This window comes from Lithobates pipiens, unplaced genomic scaffold, assembly GCF_037356315.1.
Source record: "Lithobates pipiens isolate NorthernLeopardFrog02 unplaced genomic scaffold, aLitPip1_a1.2 Scaffold_16, whole genome shotgun sequence".
NCBI lineage: Eukaryota > Metazoa > Chordata > Amphibia > Anura > Ranidae > Lithobates > Lithobates pipiens.
The window spans coordinates 410,401,518-410,428,195 of record NW_027507748.1 but is presented as its reverse complement, the minus strand read 5'-3'; the positions used below and the strand labels follow the sequence as shown (position 1 = coordinate 410,428,195).

General features: G+C 44.3%; 1 protein-coding gene across 5 annotated transcripts in view; it reads right to left on the bottom strand.

Moving 5' to 3' along the window:
* Window positions 1-26,678, bottom strand: part of LOC143983122 (uncharacterized) — a 79,040-nt gene that overhangs the window by 39,455 nt on the left and 12,907 nt on the right. For all 5 annotated transcript variants that reach the window (XM_077482437.1, XM_077482438.1, XM_077482433.1 and 2 more), the window contains 5 exons: window positions 23,470-23,536; window positions 22,828-22,901; window positions 17,373-17,406; window positions 15,102-15,157; window positions 6,793-6,829 (listed from right to left, as the gene is read on the bottom strand). In XM_077482437.1, the coding sequence (XP_077338563.1) occupies window positions 6,793-6,829; window positions 15,102-15,157; window positions 17,373-17,406; window positions 22,828-22,901; window positions 23,470-23,536 (268 nt within the window). The remainder of the gene's footprint in view (window positions 1-6,792; window positions 6,830-15,101; window positions 15,158-17,372; window positions 17,407-22,827; window positions 22,902-23,469; window positions 23,537-26,678) is intronic.

Sequence of the window (26,678 nt, the reverse complement as noted above, 5' to 3'; positions counted from 1 at the left end):
TATAGTCAGGATTAGCCAAGTAAATAGGCATCCAATGCAGCCTCTATGTTGCTTCAACAGCCTAAGGCCTCTTAGGGACTGCAAGGTCGCCTGACAAGTCGAACCCCATGATTTCCAATGAGTACTCTTCACATCCGTGCATCTTCAAGTCACAGCAACTTCAAAGCAGCCCTTGCATCACTCCGGTCTGACCTTGGCAGGACTTGAGGTCCATAGACCTCAAGATTGCACAGGCACGGTTTCGCAAAAAAAAAAAAAAGGCATCAAATTTGCAGCCAAAATGCGCGACTTTCAATTCGCACACGTGTGAAAATGGAGCCTAAAACTAAGCTCCTGGAGACCCAATGAATGCTATTCTGGAGACACGACTCCATTAAGTGCTCCGATGCCCATGTTCTTCCAAGTATGTATGTATGTAACATCTATGCAAAACTTGTGTTTATTCAAGCATGCGTTTAGGCAACAAGCTTGCAAGCATGTATACTATGCTGTACCTGACCCACTGAACTTGGCCCCATATTCGTTTTTACTAGATTAGCACATATGCATATGCCATACAGCCTTTTCCCGCTTCAGCCTAAAAGTAAGCTCCTGTAGACCAAATGCACATTATTCTTTAGTTTGCAAGTATGCACCTGTTCAACTGCACCATGCCCCATACTATTTTTGTGCCAAATGTAAAGTATTCTGGAGACCCAATACTTTAAAATGCACTGCTAGGGGTGCATCGTCTTACAGTTGTACTGGCCCACCGGATTAAGCAGTATATAAATCATGACTTTTCTGGTCACACAGTTCTCCCATAGTAATTACTCACACTTCACTAGTAGCCATGGGTTGGTGTTATGTCTCAAGAGGCCCTGCTGAAGCTGTCAACCTCATGGCAACATGGCCGCCCTTCTACGTCCTGCCTATATAAAAATAGGCCATACTGAGTGAGCCTGCACCCTCTAGTGGCTGGAGGAGAAACATCATCCCATACAACTAAAGCCCCATACACACTCAGATTTTCTGCTGATTTTTGTCTTCAGATTTACAAAAACCATGTAGTGCAAGGGCCTGCCTGATTGCATACAAATTGAAACTCCTAAGGTTTGACCTCATATTATATAGTTTTGATAAAACTGAAGGAAAGGAAAAAATCTGCAGAACATCCGATATATGGAGCTTAAAGTGGTTGTAAACCCTTACAACACACTTTGACCTACAGGTAAGCCTAGATTAAGGCTTACCTGTAGGTCCAAGAAATATCTCCTAAACCTACACGGTTTAAGAGAGATTTGCCGAAAGACAGGCACAGCTGTCTACGGCGCATGCGTGCCCCACCGAGAAGATGGATGTGCCAGATTACAGGGGACAGCGGTGACATCGCTGGCTCCTGTGTCAGGTAAGTGACACATAATGGACTACTATGCGAGTCCATTATGCTTTACCTTTGCAGGGAATGAAAGAGGAAGTAAACTCATCAGGGTTTACTTCCTCTTTAAAGAAGTACACAGCATGCTTAAACAGCACACTGTCCCCAGAGGCCACTGGGAGAACAGACAGTCAGAGCTCTAGCTCTTATAAAAAGAGAAAACTGCAAAAACGCAGACTTTCCATTTCTGCCGCAGGACTCTGAACAAAACAGGTGTCCAATCTTCACCCATCATGCCGAGCTGTCATAAAACACCTTCAGGGACCGGGTCCCCCTTAATGTGGGGTCCACTCCCCTGGACCTGTATAGCACTCTGCAGGAAAGCGCCTGGGTCAGAACAAACACTGCACACGGTTCCATTACGCAGGGTCCAACGCCATAAGGCTGCCTTACAGGCAAAACCTAGAGGAATCTTCTCTCCTTCCAATGAGGCTCGGGTACCATCCATTTTGGCTGATAGCTTTTTTGAATGGATCCAAATGAAGTCCATGATCCTAAAAAGAACCGTCCAGATCTCCAAGTATGCTCCAAGAGCACATGTATCACATTAGTGACCATTCCACCTTACAGACTCTGGTGAAAAAACGGAGGTCCTTCCTGTGTAGGAGGGGTTATATAGGGGTGGACTTCCTGTCTGACTATCTGCCAGTGTCCATCTACCAGTAGGTGGCGTACAACCCATATAGTCATTGTTATGGTTGCTCTGTGTCCCATGATGTACGATAAAGAAAAAAAAAAAAAGTTTGCATTTAGTAACCCTTTAACCTTAAAAAAGTACACTAAATGGTATCATTGTTGAAATAAGATGTTAAATGTGACCTTCACTGCATCTGCTGCTAGGAGCATAAAAAAAAAAAATCACCATAAAAGGATGAAACCTGAGCTCTAAGTGAAAGCTAAGCCATTTAGATACCTAGTTTCTTGTACAGAAAACAATAGAGAATGGATTAACCCATCCCCAGCCATTAATGCGTTAATGTGCTGCTACTTCTGTTGAAATATTGTTTTGTAACGCCCCAATGCTGAGGTGCTGGCTCCGGTACAATGTATTCCAGAAATGGAAGCCTTAGTTCCCTTAAAAAAAAAAAAAAAAAAAAACTTAGGCTGGGATTCTGACCCATCATGTATGCCCCTTTAGTTGGGACAATGCTGAACATAGCATGGTTAATTGTGCCACAGACACGAATAATTGTGTAGCAAACTGCTATTAGCTTGGAATTCCTATACACAAGTACTGGCTTGAGTAGAGGATTACTGAAAAATGAAAGTCACTTGCTGAATGACCAGGTCATTTTTTTGCGATTCGGCACTGCGTCTCTATAACTGATAAGTGCGCAGCTGTGCGGTGCTGCACCCAAACAAAAAATTGTCCTCCAAATGGGGGGGGGGGAATAATAAAGGAGCGACAATTTTGAAAAAACAAAACAAAAACACACACACACACACACACACACACACACACACACTATTTTGTACTTTTTGCTATAATAAATATCCCCCTTTTGTTAAAAAAAAAACAACAATTTTTTTTCTCAGTTTAGGCAAATAAATAAATATCGCAATAAGCGTATATGGATTGGTTTGCGCAAAAGTTATAGTGTCTACAAAATGGGGGATAGATTTATGGCATTATTATTATTTTTTTTTTTTTTACTAGTAATGGCAATCTGAGATTTTTATCAGGACCCACACATTTTTGAGACCATTGGCATTTATATAGCGATCAGTGCTATAAAAATGCACTGATTACTGTAAAAATGTCACTGGCAGGGAAGGGGTTAAACACTAGGGGCTGATCAAGGGATTAACTGTGTTCCAACTGTAGGGGGGACATATCATATCGCTGTTCATGAACAGACGATCAGTCTCTTCTCCCCTCAGAGAACCGGATCCTGGTGCTCGGTGTGTCACAAGTTATCGCGGGAGCCTGGCGACCGCTCGTATCGGCTCCGAGGGCGAGCAGCATGCACGTGTCCCCAGTGGCCACAGGGCGAAGCATTACATAACATCCTTCCGCCCAGCCGTGCCATTCTGCCGCAGTAAAACTGCGGCAGCTGGTCAGCAACTGATTACAACAGGTTGTTACAGCGATATGCAATATGAGAAAAACCGTGCAAGATAACAGAAAATTAGACAGCAACTCATCACCAGGCCTATTTTTGACACCTGTTTACAAAAGGTAAAATAATTTTTTTTTGTTTGAAAATTACTTGCTTAGAACCCCCAAACATGATATTTTTTTCGGACACCCTAGAGAAAAAAATGGCAGTTTTGCACAGCGGTCTTACAAATGCAATTTTTTGGGAATTTTTTTTTTTTTTTCATTTAAAAAGTAAGAACGCAGTAAAGTTAGTCCAATATTTTTCTATATTGTAAAAGATGATGTGACGCCAAATAAATTGATACCAAACATGTCATGCTTCAAAATTGTGCCAGCTCGTGGAATGGCAACAAACTTTGGCACTTAAAAATCTCCATAGGCAACGTTTAAAAATGTCTACAGATTAACAGTTTTGGGTTATAGACAAGGTCTTGTGCTAGAAGTATTGCTCTAGCACAAACAATTGCGGCGATACCTCACGTGTGGTTTGAACACCGTTTTTATATGTGGGCGCGACTTACCGTATATACTCGAGTATAGGCCGACCCGAGTATAAGCCGAGGCCCCCAATTTACCCCCAAAAAACTGGAAAACTTATTGACTCGTGTATAAGCCGAGGGTGAGACATGGCTGTCCATCCCTGTGTGTCCGTCCATCCCTGTGTGTGTGTCCGTCCATCCATCCCTGTGTGTGTGTCCATCCATCCATCCATCCCTGTGTGTGTATCCATCCATCCATCCATCCCTGTGTGTGTGTGTGTGTGTGTGTGTGTGTGTGTGTGTGTGTGTGTGTGTGTGTGTGTGTGTGTGTGTGTGTGTGTGTGTGTGTGTGTGTGTCCGTGCAGCCTTGTGTGTGTGTCCAGCCTACCTGTGTCCCAAGCCTCCGTCCCGAGCCGCCGTCGTCCCGAGCCTCCTCCGTCCCGTGCCGTGCCTCCTCCGTCCCGTGCCGTGCCTCCTCCGTCCCGTGCCGTGCCTCCTCCGTCCCGTGCCGTGCCTCCCCCGTGCCGTGCCTCCCCCGTGCCGTGCCTCCCCCGTGCCGTGCCTCCTCCGTCCCGTGCCGATGGATCGCCGCTCTTCTCGGCGGCCATTCTACAATTGAAAATTCCGCCTCCGCCTGTGATAGGCGGAACACTCAATTTCCCAGCAGCCTGTGTTCCGCCTATCACAGACATCCTCTCATACTCGTCCGTAGTATGAGAATGAGCGGATGTCCGTGATAGGCGGAACACTGCCTGCTGGGAAATTCAGTGTTCCGCCTATCACAGGCGGAGGCGGAGAAGGAGGCGCGGCTTTTGAAAATTAATGTCCGCCGTCTGTCTGCTCGATACGCTGATCGAGCAGTCAGACAGCGGCGACTCGAGTATAAGCCGAGGGGGCACTTTCAGCCTCAAAAAAGAGGCTGAAAATCTCGGCTTATACTCGAGTATATACGGTAAGTATGCATTCGCTTCTGCACGCAAGCTCCGAAGGACGGTGTACTTTAAACTTCTCTTATTTATTTTACTTCATATTTTTATACTATCCTTTAAGAAAGAAAAATTGGATCACTTTTATTCTTATTACAAGGAATGTAAACATCCCTTGTAATAGAAAAAAAAACATGACTTTAATGTGAGATCTGGGGTTAAAAAGACCTCAGATTTACACTTAAATTTTATTTTTATTTTTAAATGGTCTCTTTAAGGCCGTTGGGCAGAAGGGACATTTGACGTCACTGCTGTCAGAGTCGAGTGGGGGCCATCATTCCCTCACTCGACTGCAAAGCAGGGGAAAGGATCATATCGTCCGCTACCCACGGATCCGGTAACCGGCGGAGAGGAGCAGGACGCAGCGGGAAGGGGGTGGGGATCTCCCCCGCCGCCGATAAACGCAATCTTGCTGCGAATCCGCCACAGAGACCACTTTGGTCTTTAAGCGGACCGCCAGCCGTTGATGAAAATACCGGGGTTATGGCAGCTATTTGCTGTTTCAACAATGGTATTCAACATCAAAAGGGTCGACGTATATCGATGGCGGGCGGTCCGGAAGTGGTTAAGCAGAAATACAGAATGTAACAGTGAAGAACAGATAAGCACAATGCAAAATATAAGAGTAGCATTATGAGACAAGAATGGCCAGCCAACCTGTACCTCTAAAATCTGTTAGTAGTTGAACCTCTCTACAGTTTGAAAGAAGGCTAGCAAACCGTAATCTTCTGTAAATTATTACTGGGAAAGATTTCAACTGGTATTCTAGGTGCAATTTTACGAAATTAGGGATATTATATATCGCTTCTCGCCCTTTTGGCTAAGATCAGGTGTAGTTTATGTTCTTATCAGTTGCCAGAGGAGGCGCTGTGCTACTCCCTTAGGGGAGAGCTATACAAGTCTAATAGAATAATTGTACCTGGAAGGGCAGTTTCAGCAGGGACCATGTCATGTCAAACTGCTTGACAGATACTGGGGGCCGACCCATGGTTGCGCCTGAGCCGCCTTGAAGGGTGCTCTGCATTGGGTCTGGCCAGAAGGTCGGGTCCCTGGTGTATTCCTAGCTCTGGTTAGTTATTCGGGAGAGAACACCGGCTCCTCTTTAGTGGGGGGGGGGGGGGGGGGGGGGCAGTTCGTATCTCCTGAATGTAATTAGGTAGGAGTGATAGGAACGACTGTTGAGTCTTAGGGGTCAAGGGCTCTCCCTAAGCTCCAATTACTTCATGCCTTCCTGGCTGGGGTGGGGGCTGCACTGACTGGGCTGTTGGTCAGGGTTTGGACGAAAAGCCTGAGTGAGGGTCACTTTGATTTGTGACACCATGGTCACCTCACCACGCACACGTTTTTCACACCTGCCTCTAGGGCCGAGCCTTTTGGCTAGGACCAGAGGAATTTTTTTATTCCTGGCTGAAGGGTCAGCCATTGTTATGCACAATGGTCACTTTTCACTTCTCTCCCACTTTCTATTTATTCACCCTTTGTCACTTTTTTGTATTTTTTTGTTGATTCAGCCAGATGGACCCAGTGAAATACCTCAGACCCCATCTGGAGCCTAACGCCCCAGTAGATCAGGGTAAGGTCCTTCCTAGGGAGGATCAGTGTAACACCCGTTGCACGTTTTGTGTCACCTCTTTATGTGTGTGCACTTTTTTTGCCACCGGGTGGAGTTTTTGGGTGTGTTTCACACACCACGGGCTAAAAAGAAAAAGAAAAAAAAAAGAAAACACAAAACAAGGGATATATTATATATACACACACAGTAGTTAGTATTCACTTAGAAGAAAAAAAAAAATACGTAAAACACCTTACCAATTATAAATGTCCTACTGAAAACGTCATCTGAAGTCTACAAAAATGAAAACAAGTGTTATGAGAAATCATGCATAATCTATCCTTTAGCTTCCTTGCAATTATACTCATTCTACAGATAAGCACAAATTTTCAATAGAGACATGATGTTTGTACATTCTAAAAATGCGTTAAGAGTAGGGTTGCACCGTTATCGGTGCCAATACTAAGCATTTGCGCGAGTATCGGTACTCGTGCAAATGCCCCGATACCCAAAACCTATACCTTCGGGCTCAGTACTTTCAGCTGGAATTCCCCACTTAAAAGTAAAGAAAAAAATTCTGGCAGTTATTGGAACGGGACCGCCGAGTCCTTAGCAACCAATCACGTGTTCTTGGGATTTCCCTCCACGCCTCCTCCTCCCCTCTCACCAACTATTACCAGGCTCGGGACTGTAGGTCTGTGGAAACTTCCTGCATTAAAGGTGAGCAAGTCCAGCCCCCCCCCCCCCCCATCCCACTGTCCTCCCCCTCCTGATGGGGGCAGCTCTCACAATTAGCTCTGCTCATTGCGGCTCCGCTATTTCTGTCACATTCCAGTGAGCAGGAGTGAGTTCTGTGTGACCTCTGCACAGATCTGACTTTTCCTTGGCAACAGCAAGGCTCTACAAACAGCGAGATTTCTCCCCATGCCCTGTGTGTCCGTACTCAGCCTGGTGGAGCCCCCTCTCCAGCAAGCAGAGGCAGACACATGGTCAGCACCACTGCAGCAGGTCAGTGTGTGATTAGACCCCCCCCCCGTGTCAAATACTAATTATCTATATAGTGTTAAATACATGAAACTGACATATAAAACTGAAGTCTAATATCAATGCCTAAATATATCTTGGCATCTAAGACAATGTACACGGAACGTTTTTACAAACTCTCCTGAGCAATTTAACTTGACAGATAACCCGCGTTTTTTTCAAAATAGCCAAAAATTAAAAAACGCCTATAAACGCCGGTACCATGTTTAGCGTCTGAAACTTTGGCGTCTGAACTCATTTTTTTGCCTCTAAAGGCAACTGCCTAAAAACTACATTTAGGCTCCATGTAGACGGGACAATGGGGCAAACCACTCTGAACGAATTTGAAACCGGTGTTTAGAAATGTCCGTTTTGCCGGTATTGCGTCTAGAAGCGTTAATTAAGATAACCTCATTAAGACCCTCCCCAAGCTCAAAAAACATTGCTATTTAACTATTTCAGCCATTTTGACCAGAGTAAGTAGCAGCAACAGAGAGAGCAGCTGTATACCGTCTCTATTTCTGTGCTTTTTTTTTTTTTTTTTTTGCAATGGATCCCATGAACATGTGAGGAAATACTCCGGATGTTGCTCCTGATGAGGCTAGAATGACATAGAAAATCGCGTGCGAGGTCCAGAGTCAGAGTTCATCGCTATTGGACCCATCCATTGATTGTCATCTTGGGCCAAATGCCAATTAAAAATTTGGCAACCGCAATGCTAGTAGTGTATTGCATTGCATCAAGGGCTATATATGGTCTAATCATCACAAGTAATTAAAACATTTTTTCATCGTATTTTTGTCTTTTCAGGTCAAAAATATAGGGTACCTTTAAAAACACTTATAAAACAGAAAAATGCGTCTAAACGCCGGTACCACCTTTAGCGGTCTGAAAACGTGGAAATCTTGGGAGTCTGAACCCATTTTTTTGCTTTCAAAGAAACGCTGTTAAACGCAACTTGCAGTTGCGTTTATAGGCCTTTTATTGAAAGCAAAAAAAGGAGTTCAGACGCCGAAGTTTCCAACACCAAACGCGGTAACCCACGTTTAGGTTATAGGCGTTTTTGGTCATTTAAAAATCAAAAATATATATTTTTTGAAACGCTTCAAAATGCAAACGCTGCATATAAACGTGACAAAACGGATGTTTTAAATGTGGGTTACTAACTGTCAAGTTAAATCGTTCAGGAGAGGTTGTAAAAACGTCCTGCGTACATGGAGCCTAAAACGAACCTGTGTACATGTACACATATGATAAAATTTTTGTGGTATTCACCGTAAAATCCGTTTCTCTGAAGTTCATTGACGGACACAGCACCTTTAATTTTGACCTTAGGGTTATATCGCCACCTTTAGGAGAGGACTAGGCAGAACATGTAAAAAACATCAAAACTGCACAGTACCGCCCAGGGGGGCGGTCCTACGGGCTATAACCCCCTCACTCTGCTTTAAAGTGGTTGTAAACCCTTACAAACCACTTTGACCTACAGGTAAGCCTAGATTAAGGCTTACCTGTAGGTCCAAGAAATATCTCCTAAACCTACACGATTTAGGAGATATTTACAAAAAGACAGCCACCGCTGCCAGGCGCACTGGGCAGGCTGCAGATCGCGGCGAGATGCCACTCGTGTCGGCTCCCGTGCGAATGCGCGGGAGTGATGTCATCACGGCTCCGGCGAATCACAGCGCCTGAGCAGCGAGACCAGGAAGTCACTCCGGGATACATGGCAGTGGCGAACATGAAGACGGAGGACCGTGTCGAGGGCTTCGTTCTCAGGTAAGTTATTCATAATGAGCTAGTATGCTATGCATACTAGCTCATTATGCCTTTACCTTGCAGGTTGCATTTTTTTTTAACTGCCTTTACTTCCTCTTTAAGCAGCTCAGTTCGTCAAAAAGCAGTACAAACATAAAAAGGAGGGGTGGGTGCCGTGTCAGTCAATGAACTTCAGAGAAAAGGATTTTACGGTGAGTACAAAAATCCTATTATTTTCTCTTTCATTCATTGACAGACACAGCACTTTTAATGTTGATCTTAGGGACATCCCCAAGCAGTGTAAAAAACAAAAAAAAAACAAAAAAAAACAAAAAAAACGGAGGGGTGGGAACAGCAAGAGAATAAACTCCACCAATAACAAAAAGGAACCCCTCAAGAGGAGTTGCAACCTTAAACGGCCGCCTGCAAAACCTTGTGGCCGAAGCACACATCCGAAGATGTGCTCACATCAACCTTATAAAACTTAGTGAAAGTGTGAACGGACGATCAGGTCACTGCCTTACACACCTGGGAAACGGACGCTTGATGTCGGAAAGCCCAGGAGGCACCAATTGCCCTGGTCGAATGTGCCGTGACAGGAAAGGGGGGCGCCAGCCACCGCTTTGGCATACCGAGAAATAGTGGTCGACGAGACCTCCAGGCCCTTCTTTGGACCAGCCACCGATACAAGCAACGAGTCCAACCTCCGGAAAGGAGCTGTAGCAGACACACCCGCAGAGCCCAGACCACGTCCAGAGAATGCAAAGCAACCTATTTGGGATATGATGGCCGAGGACATAAGGATGGAGCACAATGTCCTCATTTAGATGAAAAAGCCGAAACAACCTTTGGAAAAAAAAAACAAAGGCTGTGGACGCAGCACCGACTTATCCTTGTGGAGGGTCAAGTAGGGAGACTTGCAAGACAAGGCTGCCAACTCAGAAACCCTCCTGGTAGATGTAATTGCCACTAGAAAGACTACTTTCTGAGAGAGTGTCAATAAGGGGATCTCCCTAATGTTTTCAAAGCGGTTTCTGAAGTACCGAGAGTACCAGATTCAAATCCCACAGAGCGGTGGTTGAACCGGAGGGGCCACATGTCGAACCCCCTGAACAAACGTACACACCAATGAGTCACCAAAGGTCACTGGAAAGAAAGAAAAAAAAAAAAAAAAAAAAAAAAAAAAAAAAAAGGGACAGCCAAAGCTAGTACCTGTCCCTTAATGGTGCTTATTGCAAGTTTCTGATCCACTCCTCGCTGCAAAAACAGCAGGATCCTGGAAACTGAATATGTAGGTGGACGCCACCCCATCTCCTCACACATGGAGATGTAGGCCTTCTATGTACGATGATAAATCTTCAGAGAAGAGGACTTCCGTGCCCTCAGCATAGTGGCGATCACCAGATCCGACAGTCCTCAGTCCCTCAGCACCTGGCTTTAAACAGCCATGCCGTTAAAACCAGCGACGGTAAAACGGGGTGAAGTATTGAACCTTGTGACAGAAGGTCCTCCCGCATCGGCAGCTGCCAAGGATCATCTGCCACAATTCTGACTATGTCAGCGTACCAAGGCCATCGAGGCCAATCTGGGGCAATCAGAACTACCGGAATCCCCTCGGCCTCCACTCTGCGTAGCCCAGGGGTCTCTTGCCCTGGCCACAAACCTCTGTACCCGATTGAGCCAGGAGGTCAAGAGATCTACATCTGGTGTCCCACCTTAGGCAAAGGAGCCGAAATACATCCGGATGCAGCGACCATTCCCCTTAGTCCAGCATTTGATGACTTAGGTAGTCCGCCTGCCAGTTTTCTACACCTGGAACGTATACCGCCGACAGAGCTGGCATGTGCCGCTCTGCCCACCGCAGTTTGTGAGCGACCTCCAGTGCTGCAGCCAAGCTCCTTGTTCCTCCTTGATGGTTGACATACGCCACCGCCATAGCATTGTCCAACTGGATCCTGACCAGACGCCCCTTCAGGCTCGGTGACCACGTGGAGAGGCAGTGCCTGATGCTCCAGCACATTGATCGGCAGGCGGGATTCTTCCTGCGTACAGCAACCCTGGGCCGCCTTGTACGCCCCAAACTCATCCCCAGCCGGTCATGCTGGCGTCCGTTGTGATCACCGTCCAATGGAGAGGAAGGAACGACTTCCCAGACCGAAGGGCTGGAGACCTCATCCACCAGAGAAGGGAATCTCTGACTAGCTGGCTCACCCAAATTTGACAATCCAGAGATGTCGGAGATTTGTCCCATTTGGACAGGATCTCTTTCTGCAAGACTCGAGTGTGGAATTGAGCATACGGTACCGCCTCGAAAGTGGCTACCATGTGGCCGAGACCTTGCATGCAAAAACACGACCTGCGGGACACCAACAGCTTCACAGCAGATTGAAGAGTCTGCAGCTTGTCTGAGGGGAGAAAGACTCTGGCATCTGAGGAGTCCAGAATCAAGCTCAGGTACTCCAGGCGTTGAATTGGCACCAACACTGACTTCTGGAGGTTCAACATCCAACCAAAGTCTCAGAAAGTCTGAATTGTGATCGCCACATCCTCCCTTATTTCTGAGGCGGAAGCTGCTCTCAGGAGAAGGTCGTCCAGGTAACCCACAATTGCGATCCCTCGTTGTCTCAGCAATGCCAGAATTGGGGCTAGCACCTTGGTGAAGGCCCTTGGCGCCTTCGCTAGACCAAAAGGCAGAGCTACAAACTGATAGTGCTCATCCCTGACCGCAAATCGTAGAAACCTCTGATGCCTGACGCACATGGGGCATGCAAGTATGCGTCCTTGATGTCCAAAGATGCCAAGAAATCCCTGATGGAGTGCAGCAACCACGGAACAAACCAATTCCATTATGAACCTTTGTACTTTCACTAAGCCATTGAGGGCCTTGAGATCCAGGACCGGACAGACCCCTTCCTTCTTTGGGACTACAAACAGATTGGAGTAAAATCCCTGAAACCTTTCCAGCGTCGGTACAGGCACTATCAACCCGCGCAGCAGCAGGTCCTGTACTGCCCCAAACAGGGCCTCCCCGAAGAGCCGGAAGAAGATGAAGGTTGGAGGGAAAAAATCAGTTTGGCAGACAAGAAAGAAACCAGTTTGCAGACCAACTGGTTGCAAAGAAGGGCGGTCCACCTAGCTGCCCCCCACCTGAGAGTCGGGCGGGGGCAAACCTTCATGCGTCAACAGATTTGCTCGCAGGCTTGTGAAACCAGGGATGCTTTTGCTCCTCAGCAGGCACCTTGTCGGACTGGGAACGCTTACCTGCCGACCTGGGTGGACGAACAAAATCTGCTTCTGAGCAGAAAAGGAGCGCCCTTGCCGATGGCGTGGCTCTTACCTTTTCTGAATTGTGGGAGCAAAGTACACTACCCGCAGTAACATTCTTAATAATGTCATCCAACGAGGCTCCAAATCCGCCAGCGCTTTCTTAGAAGTCTCGTCCGCAGATCAGCCAAATCAGGTGACGTGGCACCACAGCTGATACTGAGGCTCTAGAAAGCAAAAGGAGGCCATATCTAGGGCCGCATCACAGACATATTTCAGGCCCTGCACCAACTGATCTGCCAGTTCCACACAGACAAGGGAATCCTGTTACTACTCCAACTCGCTGTGCAATAACTTAGCCCATTCAGTAAGCGTTTGTGACCCCAGAGCCATGGCCAACACTGGCCGCAATGCTGACCCCACGACCGTAAACATGGACCGGGCAACCGCTACGGGGGGGGATGCCCATTTTTTCAGGAAGCTCTCAAAGGGGTAACACACCGCCATCCATCTCGGGATTGAAAAGGCCTGCTGCGGGCTTCCCCAATCCTTGTAAATAAACTTACCAAAATAAGTTAGGTAGGGAAACACCTTAGCAGTGCGGGCCGGCTTGTGGGACCCAAAAGGGGCCGACACCTCTGCAGATGCCCCCGCCGTATCCTCTATCTTTAGGGTATACTGCACCGCTGTGATAAGTGCTCCTACTACCGCTTTTTCCTGCGCTGACCTGGACACAGTCATCCTCGCTGTCCTGGTCCGCATCCTCTGACAGGTCAGAACAGGGGCCACCTATCACAGCAAAGCCTGAGTCTGAATCAGAGCTTTCCCCAGAAGACTTGTGGGGAGGGGGCGTTTTTTAACCCGCGCCGCTTCCACCCTGACAACAAAAGGACTCCAGGACTGCCGACAAAGCGTCCATAGGCACCGCAGGTGCAGGTGAGCCAGCTGCAATAACAGGGATGTCTGGGGAAGAAGCTCCAGCTTATGACACCATGCTGACCCACTCTCGCCTGTCACCGCTTAGGGACCAAAAGGAAAGCCACAACAAAATCCTACCCTCCTAGCTGTCACAGACTGAGGGGACCCCCGCAGGACTCACCACCCTGACCCAGGTACTGCGCTGTGCTGCCGCCACTCTCCCCTGTGCCAGCCACGAGGTGTACTGTGTCAGTTTCACGCTGTTCCAGACTGAAACAGCCACCCAGCACTAGAGTGAAACAAAGCTGGGGCTACTAGAAAATGGCCATCTCGGCAAAAAACAACAGAGCGCCGGGAAAATGGCCACCAGACTTCAGGAAAATGGGTGCAGTTAAGAAAACTGGCTGCGGCTACAAGAAAATACCCGCGGCCCCCGGAAAATGGCCGCGTCGGCCAGATCCCTCATGGCAAACACACAGACGGCAAAAAACGGCCTAAAAACAGGGGGAAAACGAGTGGACCACTAATTGCCCAGCACAGCCCCCTGCCAGGACTCAGAGACCCCCCAGAAGACCCCCAGCCAGGTACGTGCACCGCACCCCCTATGCCCAGTCACACAGCGGCCCATAGAATGGGGAGGAGGGGAAGGGACAGGGAGAGAAAAAAGGGAGAGGGAGAGACCCCTTAGTTGACCTCCCAGGGCTTGCCCAGCTGCTCCATCCTGCAGAGACAGGTGGAACCATACCTACCCCTCCTGCAGTAACTGCTGGATCAAGCAGTTACTGCTTGATCCAGCAGTAACAGACAGACAGACCCATCATCTGAGCAGTATGGGGTGGCTGTCGGCCATGGCACACTGTGACTCAGACAGCAGTAGCCCAGTCATGTGTGCCCCGGAGCATATAGCTCACTGGCCACCCCAGGACCAGATGGGGCATGTTGTGGCAGACCAAGCGCATAGCTAGGACCTGCTCACGCTCGATGGCCAGGCTGGGGAGACTACCAGGATCTATATTATCCAGCCTGTCACCAAGCCCGGCTGTTGATTGTAGATCACAGGAATCAAAAAGCAGAAAAAAAAAGAAAGAATCCCAAGGACCAATGGTCCCCCCCAGGGAGCCAGGTCCTTCTCCTACAATAGGCAGAAAGAAACGGAGCTGCTAGAAGCAGGGTGAGGGGTTATAGCCAGTAGGACCGCCCCCTGGGCAGTACTGTGCAGTTTTTCTGTTTTTACATGTTCTGCCTAGTCCTCTCCTGAAGGTGGTGATATAACCCTGAGGTCAAGATTAAAAGGTGCTGTGTCCATCAATGAACGAAATAGAAAAAGCAGCCAACTGCCTCTGAACGTTCGTTTACCAGCAGCAGTGTACTTGAGGCTTATAATCTGAAAATTAGCATCTATAGTGTCCATGCAATTCCAGCAAATAGGACTGTTTGCACAAAAGCCAGTTAGTTGGCATCTGCAAGGCAACATTTTAAAAGTTCAGCAGTGGCAATCTTCAAGGTTATCGAATGACAGACTTCCTTGATATTTGAAAACATGAAAAACAGAATGGAGCTATAATGAAAGCCGATTAAAAAAAAGGAAAAAATAAATAAAATTCACCTCCTTTCTCAAAAAGCGAGTAGTATTAAGATCTTCTAAGCTTTCACTGGAGCGGTCTAAATTTAAGGAAAAATTTAAATTTGTTAATTTTAATAAATAATAATATATACCCTATTTAATATGATCAAAATTTGCATTAGAGTGTATTCCTTGTTATTCCAAAAACTGGTGCACACGAAATCTGGTGCAGTTGTTCACACTAACAATCAGCTTCTAACTTCACCTTATTCAGTTAAGTCTTGACAATAAAAACCTAGAAGCGGATTGGTTACTATGCACAGTTACACTAGATTCTGTGTGCACCAGTTTTAGTCAAACTACCCCACAGTATTGCTAAAAGGGAATTAGAGTGGCCCTATCAAGTCTTTATAATAATTCCCAATGCTTCCCTTCTTTGCTCTCTATATCTTCTCTTCTTCCCCTCTCTCCCTTCTTCCATCTTATATTTAATATATAAAATTTGGCCAGTTTTTTCCTTCAATGACATGACCGACACCTGTCTAGGTGTACAGAAAGTGAATCTTTACCAACTGCTGGTTGTCACTTCATAGATGGCTTGCTAAATCCACATGGATTAGGACTTTATTATTTACCTTTTGTATCGCAATTTCACTTACATATGCATATTGCGTAATGGCGCATTTATCACCATCTATTGTTGTCTGTCAAGGAAACTGCCTTTCTTGTAAATATAAAGAATTTGAAGTAAAATAAAAAATTAGCAATGCCAGCTACCTGTAATTAAAGATGCAGTATCTCACCTCTCCAGTGCCTGTGTCTCCTACTTTCTCTCCATTTTTGCAGTCTCTGTAAAACTCTTTGCTATTCAACACTTGCAGGAATACTGGATGCCCATGCTCCAATATTGTCACACAAGGTTTGACTCCTAGGTCATCACAGGGCCCAGTGGAGACACAACGACTAGAGGGTGATGCAAGTGGCAGGATCACAAGCATCCAACACTTCCAGAAGTGTCTAATTCTGAAGAGTCATACAGGTGCTGCACTGTTGGAATAGAGGGGAGGTAGGAAACATGGGCTACTGTATAGGCGAGACTGCTATCACTTTAGTTACAAAGCAACTGCTGCACATATAAATTGCAGACACCTACAGATACCTGCACATATCTCCAACAGTCTCCTGAACCTTCCTGTGATGGCCAAATCTCAGACTGTTCTGACAGGAAATGCTTCTGCAGTTCCGATAGTGCCATAGCTTCCTATGATCTGCACATTTTTCTGCTTGGGAGGAAACCACTCATCATAGTAATAGACCAGTAGAAATAAGTGAGAGCAGGTCTTACTGGCAAGCTCCATCACTACCCAGAAGTGTCAGAACTTTGCCTGTCAGAGTGGCATGTCATTCAGTTATAAACAGGAGAAATTGGAAGACTGCTGCAGATATGTGCACTCAACTTGCGCTTCATACATGCGTCTGTTTTCCCCTTAGTGATAAAGTCTCTAACTCAAATGTTAGCTTTATATTAGCCTTTTTACAGGGATAAAGAAAAAAAAAAAAAAAAGAAACAAACGAGCGAAAATACTTTGCTTCCCTGAAGAAAATCATCCAGGTTCCATTCCTACTAGACACATGTGCAAAGGCCTAGGCTCTTAGTCATGTGGTATCTGCAGAAGGTCATTTTAATGATTCAGCATGGTCGATTCTCCCATTCAGCTCAGATCACGTGATTAAAAGCCAGGGCCTTAAAGTGGTTGTAAACCCTTACAAACCACTTTGACCTACAGGTAAGCCTAGATTAAGGCTTACCTGTAGGTCCAAGAAATATCTCCTAAACCTATACGGTTTAGGAGATATTTGCCCGAACACGGGCACCGCTGGAGACCCACCAAGAAGATGGACGCTCTGAACTACAGGGGACAGCGGTGACTTCGCTGGCTCCTGTGTCAGGTAAGTGACACATAATGGAATACTATGCTATGCATAGTAGTCCATTATGCTTTACCTTTGCAGGGAATCAAAGAGGAAGTAAACCCATCAGGGTTTACTTCCTCTTTAAGAAGACTTTGATCCAAAACTTTTTTACTATACAAAAGCTGACTTCGTCAGATTACCATAAAAATGCTAAAGAAATTAGCTTTCCTCTGCCAAGATCATTCCATAGAATTTACTTCTCTCCAATACCCAAAGTTTGATTGTTGACCATAAGTTAATTACATAGGCCTCTAAAAAATGTAAAATCGCAATTTTGTCTAAGCTACCTTGAGTTTTACATTCATTTTTTTATGTTACAGCAACCGAAAAAAAACTTACCCATCACAGATTGAACGAAGGTATGATTTTTTTCCTTAAAATAAATAAAAGTGTGTTATAAACTCAAAAATAGTAGGCAAAACTTAAACGGAATAAAAATAAGGGTGATTTCCAATGACTGCTTATTTTTTACCCAAAACACCAAGCTTAAAATTGGTTTTAAAGGCAGAAAGTTTTTACCGTAATGTAGTCTGTTTTAAGGTAAGAAAAAAAAAATAACCCCTTATACCTACCAATCTGGACCTAGCATGAAGGCAGCAGTCGAGTCATTGCCGTAAACCACAGCGTGCGAGGAGAGAGCAGTGGGTGGGGCTGAGCTGCATTCTGGGTGTCTAAAGACACACAGAGCGCAGCTTGGGATTGAGTCCACATAAGTGCCCCCATGGCAACTGCTTGCTTTGGAGGCACTCAGAAAGGGAGAGCAGCCAGGAACAGGCAAGTTTAACATGCTTGTTATTTTAAAGAAAAAAAAAATTCCCTCTAAAAATGCCCAACTTATGCAGTATAAGCTTGCACCGCAATGTTGGTGCTGGCATCCAGAGGTGCTCATACATTTCTCCATTATCTTTTGCAGAGATATGCAATTATCGACTTGCTAAATAAAATCTCCTTGGCCTGCCATTTCCCTTGCCTCACTCTCCCAATCAATGAGGTTGTCCATCACATTGATAAACAAAAAACAGCCATAAAATGAGAAAAAGGGGACTTTAACCACTTGCTTACTGGGCACTTAAACCCCCCTCCTGCCCAGACCGATTTTCAGCTTTCAGCACTGATGCAGTTTGAATGACAATTGCGCGGTCATACAACACTGTACCCAAAATTACATTTTTATCATTTTTTCCCACAAATAGAGCTTTCTTTTGGTGGTATTTAATTACAGCTGGGAGTTTTATTTTTTGCTAAACAAACAAAAAAAGATGCAAAATAAAAATAAAAAAATCATGTTTAATAGTTTGTTATAAAATTTTGCAAACAGGTCATTTTTCTCCTTCATTGAAATGCGCTGATGAGGCGGCACTGGTGGGCACAGTTAAGACGGCACCAATAGGCACAGATAAGGCAGTACTGATGGGCACAGATAAGGCGGCACTGATGGGCAAAGATGGGCACAGATAAGATGGCACTGATGGGTACCACTGATAGGTGGCACTGGTAGATGACACTGATGGGCACGGATATGTGGCACTGAGGTGCAGCACTGTTGTTGAGGCAGATTGTGGGCACCGATAGGTGGCACTGATGGGTGGCACTTTAATATTTAGGTGGCACTGGCAGGAGGGCACTGATGAGCTGGCCTTTATCGGGACTGAAGTCCCTCTCACGGCCGCTGGTGATTACCGGCTCTGTTATGTCACATGATCAGCTGTCATTGGCCGACAGCTGATCACGTGGTAAGGGGTCGGGATCGACCCCTTGCTCCGATCCGTGATCAGGCGAGTCTCATAGACTCGCTGATCACAGGGGGCGTGCAGGCCGCTCGTGCACTGGACGACGTCAATAGACGCAGTCCCGGCAAAGCAGGTCCGCGCTGTAGCTGTCATTCGGCTATAGCGCGGATCTCCAGTGGTTAAGTTGATATTTGCATATTAGATTACACTAGTTTTAGGAGTTCGCTGGGCAATTTAGAAAATAATGGAGGAAACCAGGTATTTGTACAAAGACTGGTTAGAGCTTACAGCGCACAAGGTGAATATAGATGCACTTTAAACCTGCATATATTTAGCCAAGCCCTGTCCAGTCCCTTTTCTATGTAATTCCAGAAAGTCAATTGTGGATAGCAAAATTCTAGAGGGATCATTAATGCCGTCTCTTCTCAAACATGTGCTTGCTACACTGAAGCAAATTTTTCAGAGGTCTGATCTGTTCTTGCAATTACATGAGTGAGGTGGAGTGGAGAATATAAATCAAATTTTATCTATTTGTGTTTTTTACACATTTGCCACACAGCCAAAAAGATCACTTCATTACTGCCTGCTTCAGCTTTACGGGTCCCTAAATAACCTCTCTGCTAACTGGACAGAGATGATGTAAAAACATATTTATTTATTTAAACACAATTTTTTTTAAAGTAGTTGTAAACCCCCAAACCTATTTTTACATTTAGGTAAGCCTATAAGGATTACCTATATGTACTGAAAATATCTCCTAAATATGTGCCGTTTAGGAGATATTTGCCTTGTAGTACACCAACGATCATCTGCGCATATGCAGTGAAGAAATGGCCCTCCGTGCCGTTTCTTCCCCAGCGTGTGCCATGACTGGCGGCTCCCCTCTGCCGGAGTCCACGGCTCTGGAAGGAAGAGGATTATGGATGGATGCTTCCAGCAGCAGGGACATTGTGGGCTTTGTTTGCAGGTAAGTGCCACATAATGGGCTAGTATGTGATGCATACTAGCCCATTATGCTTTACTTTGCAGGGAAATGAAGTAAAACCCATCAGGGTTTACTTCCTCTTCAAACTGTATATTAAAAGGTTTGCCTGCACTTTTAACCTACTTCTAAATTAAGCTCCTGATTGCTAGCACATACTGCAGTTTATTCCCATTGGTCTGTTTGGAGGAATAGATTTACACTTCTTTACTTTTATTTAAACTGGGCATGACTGAACCAAACCATAATTATTATTATTATTATTCAGGATTGGTATAGCGCCAAAAGTTTGTGCAGCGCTTTACAACATGAGGGCAGACAGTACAGTTACAATACAATTCAGTACAGGAGGAATCAGAGGGCCCTGCTTGTTAGGGCTTACAGTCTAGAAGGGAGGGTCAAGTGAAACAAAAAAAAAAGGTAATAACTGTGGGGGCTGTGCTGATGGAGAAAATAGACATACAGTTGTTAGATGTGGGTAGGATAGGCTTCTCTGAAGAGGAGGGTTTTCAGGGATTGTCTAAAAGCTAATAGAGTAGGAGATAAATCGGACAGATTGGGGTAAGGAGTTCCATAGGATTGGAGAGGCTCTTGGATAGTCCTGGAGGTGAGCACGGGAGGAGGGAGCTAGAGAGCAGGAGGTCCTGAGAGGAATGAAGAGAGCGATTAAGTTGCTATTTTGAGACTAGGCTAGTGATGTAGCTGGGGCCAAGTGGTGTATGGCTTTGTAAGTAGTTGTCAGTATTTTGAATTTAAAATTTGTTGGGTGAGCAGAAGCCAGTGGAGGGATTGACAGAGGTTTAGCAGATACTGAGCGGTTGGTAAGGTGGATGAACCATGCCCAAGAACGTTTGTCCTTCTTCCCCATTCCCTCTCACTGGTCTGAAATCACACTATACTACAAGGAAGCGATCATGGGTACGCTTACCTCATCGCCTTTGTCAGCCAGACCGCAAGAATCCTTGCTTCCATATTTTAATCTATGGAGAGTTCTGCACTCATAGTTTTTACTCACATTGAAGTAAACCGTACCGTACAAGTGAAAAGAGGCCTGTGGCCACTTATACCAAGCAATCCCAGGCACAACTTGGAGCACTCACACTACTCAAATGAACTGGACCAAGTGGGTGAATTTTACCCAGGTACACCTAAAGCTGCCAACATGAGTACATTCATAATCCTGGTCCCAAGTGAATCTCCATTCAGATAAGCATTTACTGAAGTCAGATTATTATTAACCAATTTCTGATTAGTTGCTAAAGCTCATTCTAAAGTTACCCTCCTTGCAATTATGATGCCAAGTAAGGTCCATGAGAGAGTCAATTCACTAGTTAATAGCATTTAAAAAAAAATGTAGTTAAATAAATAATGCATGAGGAAACAATTGCGCAAACATTCAATTCACTAAGAATTATAAATAATGACTGCAGTAAAGTTTCAAAATGCGGTAATTACTGCGTATTTTCATGCAGTAATTTATCGTATTGAGCTGGTTGCTGAGGAGTAGGTCGGGAAGCCGCGTCCTAAACAACAGATGACTCATCAGCTCAATATGAAGAAAACATAGCAGCTATTAAAAATGATGAAAAACAACGTGGGGTCCCCCTCCAATGCATACCAGTCCCGTCTGCCTGGTATAAAATTTGAAGAGGAGCCCCACAAAAAACAAAACAAAACAAAAAAATAAAACACCCGCCCAAATCCTAACCAGACCCTTATTCAAGCATGCAACCTGGCAGGTCAAGAGAGTGAGGGGACGAGGCAAGCTCTGCCACCCGCTACCCCAAAGCACTTTGTCCCCATGTTAAAATTTTACACACTTTAACAATTCCTTTATTATAATTATTTTTTCTTTTTTAAATGTCCCCCGAAGTAGATCCAATGTTTATCATGATGCCCAACGCTGGACCTCAAAAAAAATAAATAAAAAAAAAAATAAAAAATAAAAAAACCTCCGGCCCTGACAAAGGCTCCAGCTGACTGCCTGCTCCTCTGTCTGACAGTTCTTAAATAGCTATAGCTATAGAGAAGAGTCACCCAGGGACGTCAACAGGTGGCCCTGCCACTTGGAACATCACCAACCAGGAGCATGGAAGTCCTGAAAAAGGAGCACATGCTAGGAAAAAAAAAAAAGTGAAGGAAGGAGTGTTGACAAAGAAAAAAAAACACCCAACAGTGCTAGAGATGTCTAAAATGTTACATAGTATGTCTCCCACAACTCCTACGCATGTCGCTTGAATGCGAAACGCATAGGTGTTGTGGGAGACATACTATCTTTGAACACAAGCCAGGAACAGGTTGGTCCAGTGGAAGGAGAACATCACCACCTGCGGAACATCATTGGCTTGCCCGATTCTAAACAGTTTTCTCATTGCTGGAAAGGCTTGGTGTCGGCCAATAGACACATTGAAATGTGAGTGCAATATGTTTTTATTGATTTTCCATTAAAGTTGAAACAGTTTTACACTATATTGGTTCTATTTAATTTTTTATGAATATACGGACATTGAGGAATTGCTAACGGGAGAAGTGCATTGAGGATTGGTTATCCGTTGAATGAACCGAAGGCTTACTGGTTAGTGTCAACTGGTGAGTGGCCATTCTGCTTGGTGACGGTGGCACAGATTTGGTTTTCTTAGTTGACACATGTGGACTTTTTTTATTAGAAGATGAATGGTGATTAAGAACGCACAGCTGGAGGGGTCGCATTAACTATTGCACAAGAAGGACGCTATTTTTGCAAACGCTTATATGTTGTTATAAAACTATTGTGTTGTTTATAATTTTAGGACACTATGGTGGCACAGTGAATATTCAGTACAAGTTACTTAGAAGGGGGTGGGTGAAGTAGTGAGTGGGAGGCGCAATCCCCTAAGAGAGATATAGATATAGATAATATATATATATATATATATATATATATATATATATATATATATATATATATATATATATATATATATATATATATATATATATATATATATAGCAAATTAAAGTTTAGCAAAAACAGAGATTTCCTTTTAGTTGTAAACGGCTGACCCTTTATTCTAGATTTACCATTAAAATGAATAAGAATTACCCTTTTTGGTGTTTTTTCTTTTTTGTGGTTTCTTTCTGTAGTTGCTTTTGGTTCAAAATCCCATGGCAAAGGTCCTGACATTAAGAAAAAAAAAGTAGTATTATAATGTGTTATTACCTGTAATACCATATTAACCAAGTAAACAGTGTAACATCATTTAATATAAGAACAGACAAATTAGTCCAAAGAATGGTACCTAAAATTAACCTTTCCACCTTGCTCATTCAAGACCCATCATCTCTGGTGCAGATGCTCACCTTCCCTGCACTCTACTGCCAGATCTCTTAGTAAGCTCAGGGTTGGAGCTTACAGAGGTCTAATGACGTTCATGCCACCCTCGCTTGACAGTGCTGAGAACTGGTGACTGGCATGAGCATTGCGAGGAGGAGAGGGTGGTGCTCTGCAGCGCTGTGCTGAAATGCGTTGTGATGGTGCACCCCCGGGGGAAGAGGCATGCCGCCCTGGGCTCAGTGGAAGAGGACTAAGGCTATGTTCACATTTGTACATTGTGGGGAAGCATGCAAAATTGCATGCCTTTCAACCTCTGACCTGGAGGCGAGACTTTATTTCTCATACACTGTCCTGGAAGATGACTGGGGAAAATAGGATTGGGAGATTTAATGATCGAGATAGTACACTTACCATCAGGTGCATTGTATGTGAAGTCAACTATATTCACAACTATATCCTCTTCAAATGCATGATCATACTGTGAACAGAGAATTTATTATTAGAACACAGAATTTATACAGCACCAAGAGTTTGAGTAATGCTTTACAGCAGTTTTTCAACCTTTTTACCTTTGACCTTTGGCAAAAGTCAAGATCTCAGGGAACCCCTGAAGTAATTTTCATATCTAAATCTCACGGAATATTGATGTGATCAGCAAGCTGTAGCTATATCAATTATTCTTAGAAACAGCATTAAACAATAGAATAAATATCAAAACGTACCTCCTTAAAATGTGAAACTTGTGTTTGCCCCTTTTGCACAGATGCTCAATTCTGGGCTAAACTTGAGATAAGCTGTGTACAGGGGGTCAGCAGGGCAGAACACAGGGAATCCAGTAGGGAACAGTATGACGCAAGACAGCATAGCACAATATAGAGGAGCCAGAATCGAACAGCACAGTATGGGGATGAGCACACAAGAGAGCATAGCACATTATAGGGGAGCCAGAAGTGAACAGCACAGTATAGGGGGGGGCGCAAGAGAGCATAGCACAGTAGAGGGGAGCCAGGAGCAAATATCACAGTATGGGGGGGTTTGAGGGAGTTCGGACAGCACAGTTCAGGGGAGCCAGCAGGGAACAGTGTAGGGGCCGGAGCAAACAGTATAGTTCAGGGGGGGCCCAGGAGCAAACAGTATAGTTCAGGGGAGCCAGCAGGGAACAGTGTAGGGGCCGGAGGAAACAGCACCCGGGGGACGCAGGAGCAAACAGTATAGCCGTAAGCAGCTTCATTCCAGTCTCCTAATTGTAAACACAGAAGCAACGTCATGACATCACTTCCGGTTTACTCGGCTGCCAATGGCGCCAGATTTAAAAATATATACAGTATTCAGAATCGTTAAAAAAGGCGATCTAAATACTTTGAAGTGCAAAGGAGGGATCGGGGGTCTTTTAGACCCCCGATCCCTCCATAAAGAGTACTTGCCACCACCTATTACTGTCACAAGGGATGTTTACATTCCTTGTGACAGCAATAAAAGTGATCAAATATATTATATTATATATATATATATATATATATATATATATATATATATATATATATAACAATTTATTAATTTTAAAATAAATAAGAAAAAAAACAATAACATTTAAAGTGTTCCCCGTCCCCGTGAGCTCGGGCAGCAAAGAAAAAGCTTACCGATGTTGTGCCCGCATATGTAAACAGTGTTCAACACAAGATAGGTATCTTCGCGATCGTGAGAGCGAGAGCAATAATTCTAGCACTAGACCTCCTCTGTAACTCTAACCTGGTAACCGGCAATTTTTTTTTAAAATCGTCGCCTATTGAGATTTTTAGGTACCGTAGTTTGTCGTCATTCCACGAGTGCGTGCAATTGGAAAGCGTGACATGTTTGGTATCTATTTACTCGGCGTAACATTATCTTTCACATTATGCAAAAAAATTGGGCTAATTTCACAGTTTCATTTTTTTTTTTAACTCATAAATGTGTCCCTTTTCCCAAAAAGTTGCGTTTAAAACACTGCTGCGCAAATACCGTGTGACATAAAATATTGCAACAATCGCCGTTTTATTCTCTAGAGTCTCTGCTAAAATTATATATATATATATATATATATATATAGTTTGGGGGTTCCAAGTAATTTTGTAGCAAAAAAATATGGATTTTAACTTGTAAACACGAAATGTCAAAAATAGGCATAGTCGTGAAAGGGTGGTTAATACCCTGAAAAGAAAGTAAATATCCTGCATGCTGGAAACTATATGCAAAAAAGGATAGTAATCTGAAAATAGATATGTTCAAACATGGCTATGCAATCTCCAAATGTGATGAATATACACTACATAAAACCCGCCATATGTATCAGGGATATAAAGTCCATAAATTAATAAAAGTTCATAAATAGTATATGTGCAATCCGTGCTCTTGATGCAAAACCCTCCACACCATGTACCACACGTGATATCCCAAATATTTTTGGTATGCTCTCGCCTATGTATCAAATATGTCTCAAGTTACATACATAGTTACGTAGTTAGTAAGGTTGATTAAAGACACCAGTCCATCCAGTTCAACCTGAGTGAGGGTACATGTCTACAATAATCCCTATCCCTGTACATTGCATCTCATCAAGATGCTCATCTATTATATTATTATTTATTTAAAGGTACCCATATAGCGCCATTAATCTACACATACATCGCACACTCACATTGGTCCCTACCCACAAGTCCCTAATAGCCTTCCCCTTTCAGGAGTAATAATCATCTCTCTTCTTTTTGCCACAGCCCCAAGGATTTTAGATGGCTCCTTCAGATGTAATAAACCTTACAGATAATAGCTTGCAACCTTATATTCCAGAGTAATAGCCTTAACACATTTGGAGATTGCACAGCCATATTGGGACACATACACGTATTTTTCAGGATAATTATTGAAATTTCAGGTATTGGGGATTTATTTATTGGGGACTCATCAGGAGCAGATGTGACAGATTCCTGTAAAATGTACAGATATGGTAAACCACACTCCATATAGAGGGGAATAGATACAATACATAAGGTGAGTGGAGATACATCCACGAAACGCGTCCAGCTACATTGGATGCTACAGTGATATCTATTATGTCCTGACAAAGTCATCAATATCAATTCAGTACATTTTTGTTTATACTACGTGATTATAGACATAGGTACTGGGTATGCCGCCTTTTAGGCCATATTACTGAGCTATATACTATCGATTGTTTACATATGCTTCTAGATTGATGTGTTTTTACATATACCTTGATATCATCATAAACATATCTTGTGCCAAATAGATGTACATGTATGTATATATATGAATTTACTCTGTATCATTTATTGTTATGAATTAAATGAAATACTTTTTTTTACCTTTTACCTCCGCACTTCAGCCGCTTCATTTTAAAGTCCCAACCTCCTTTCAAATTTGCCTGATGCTGGGATGGAGGCGCTAACCCATGCTGCTTACGGCTTCATTCCAGTCCCTCCCTAGCCGCCAGAGGCATCAAATGTGCAATCGGTGCTCCCGATTGAACGGGAGCCCCGGTAGGGGGGTGGGAACTATTTTTGGAAACCGTTTTAATGGATTTTGCACATATTTTAATACTGTGATAAATAGCTCCCAGTTTTCCA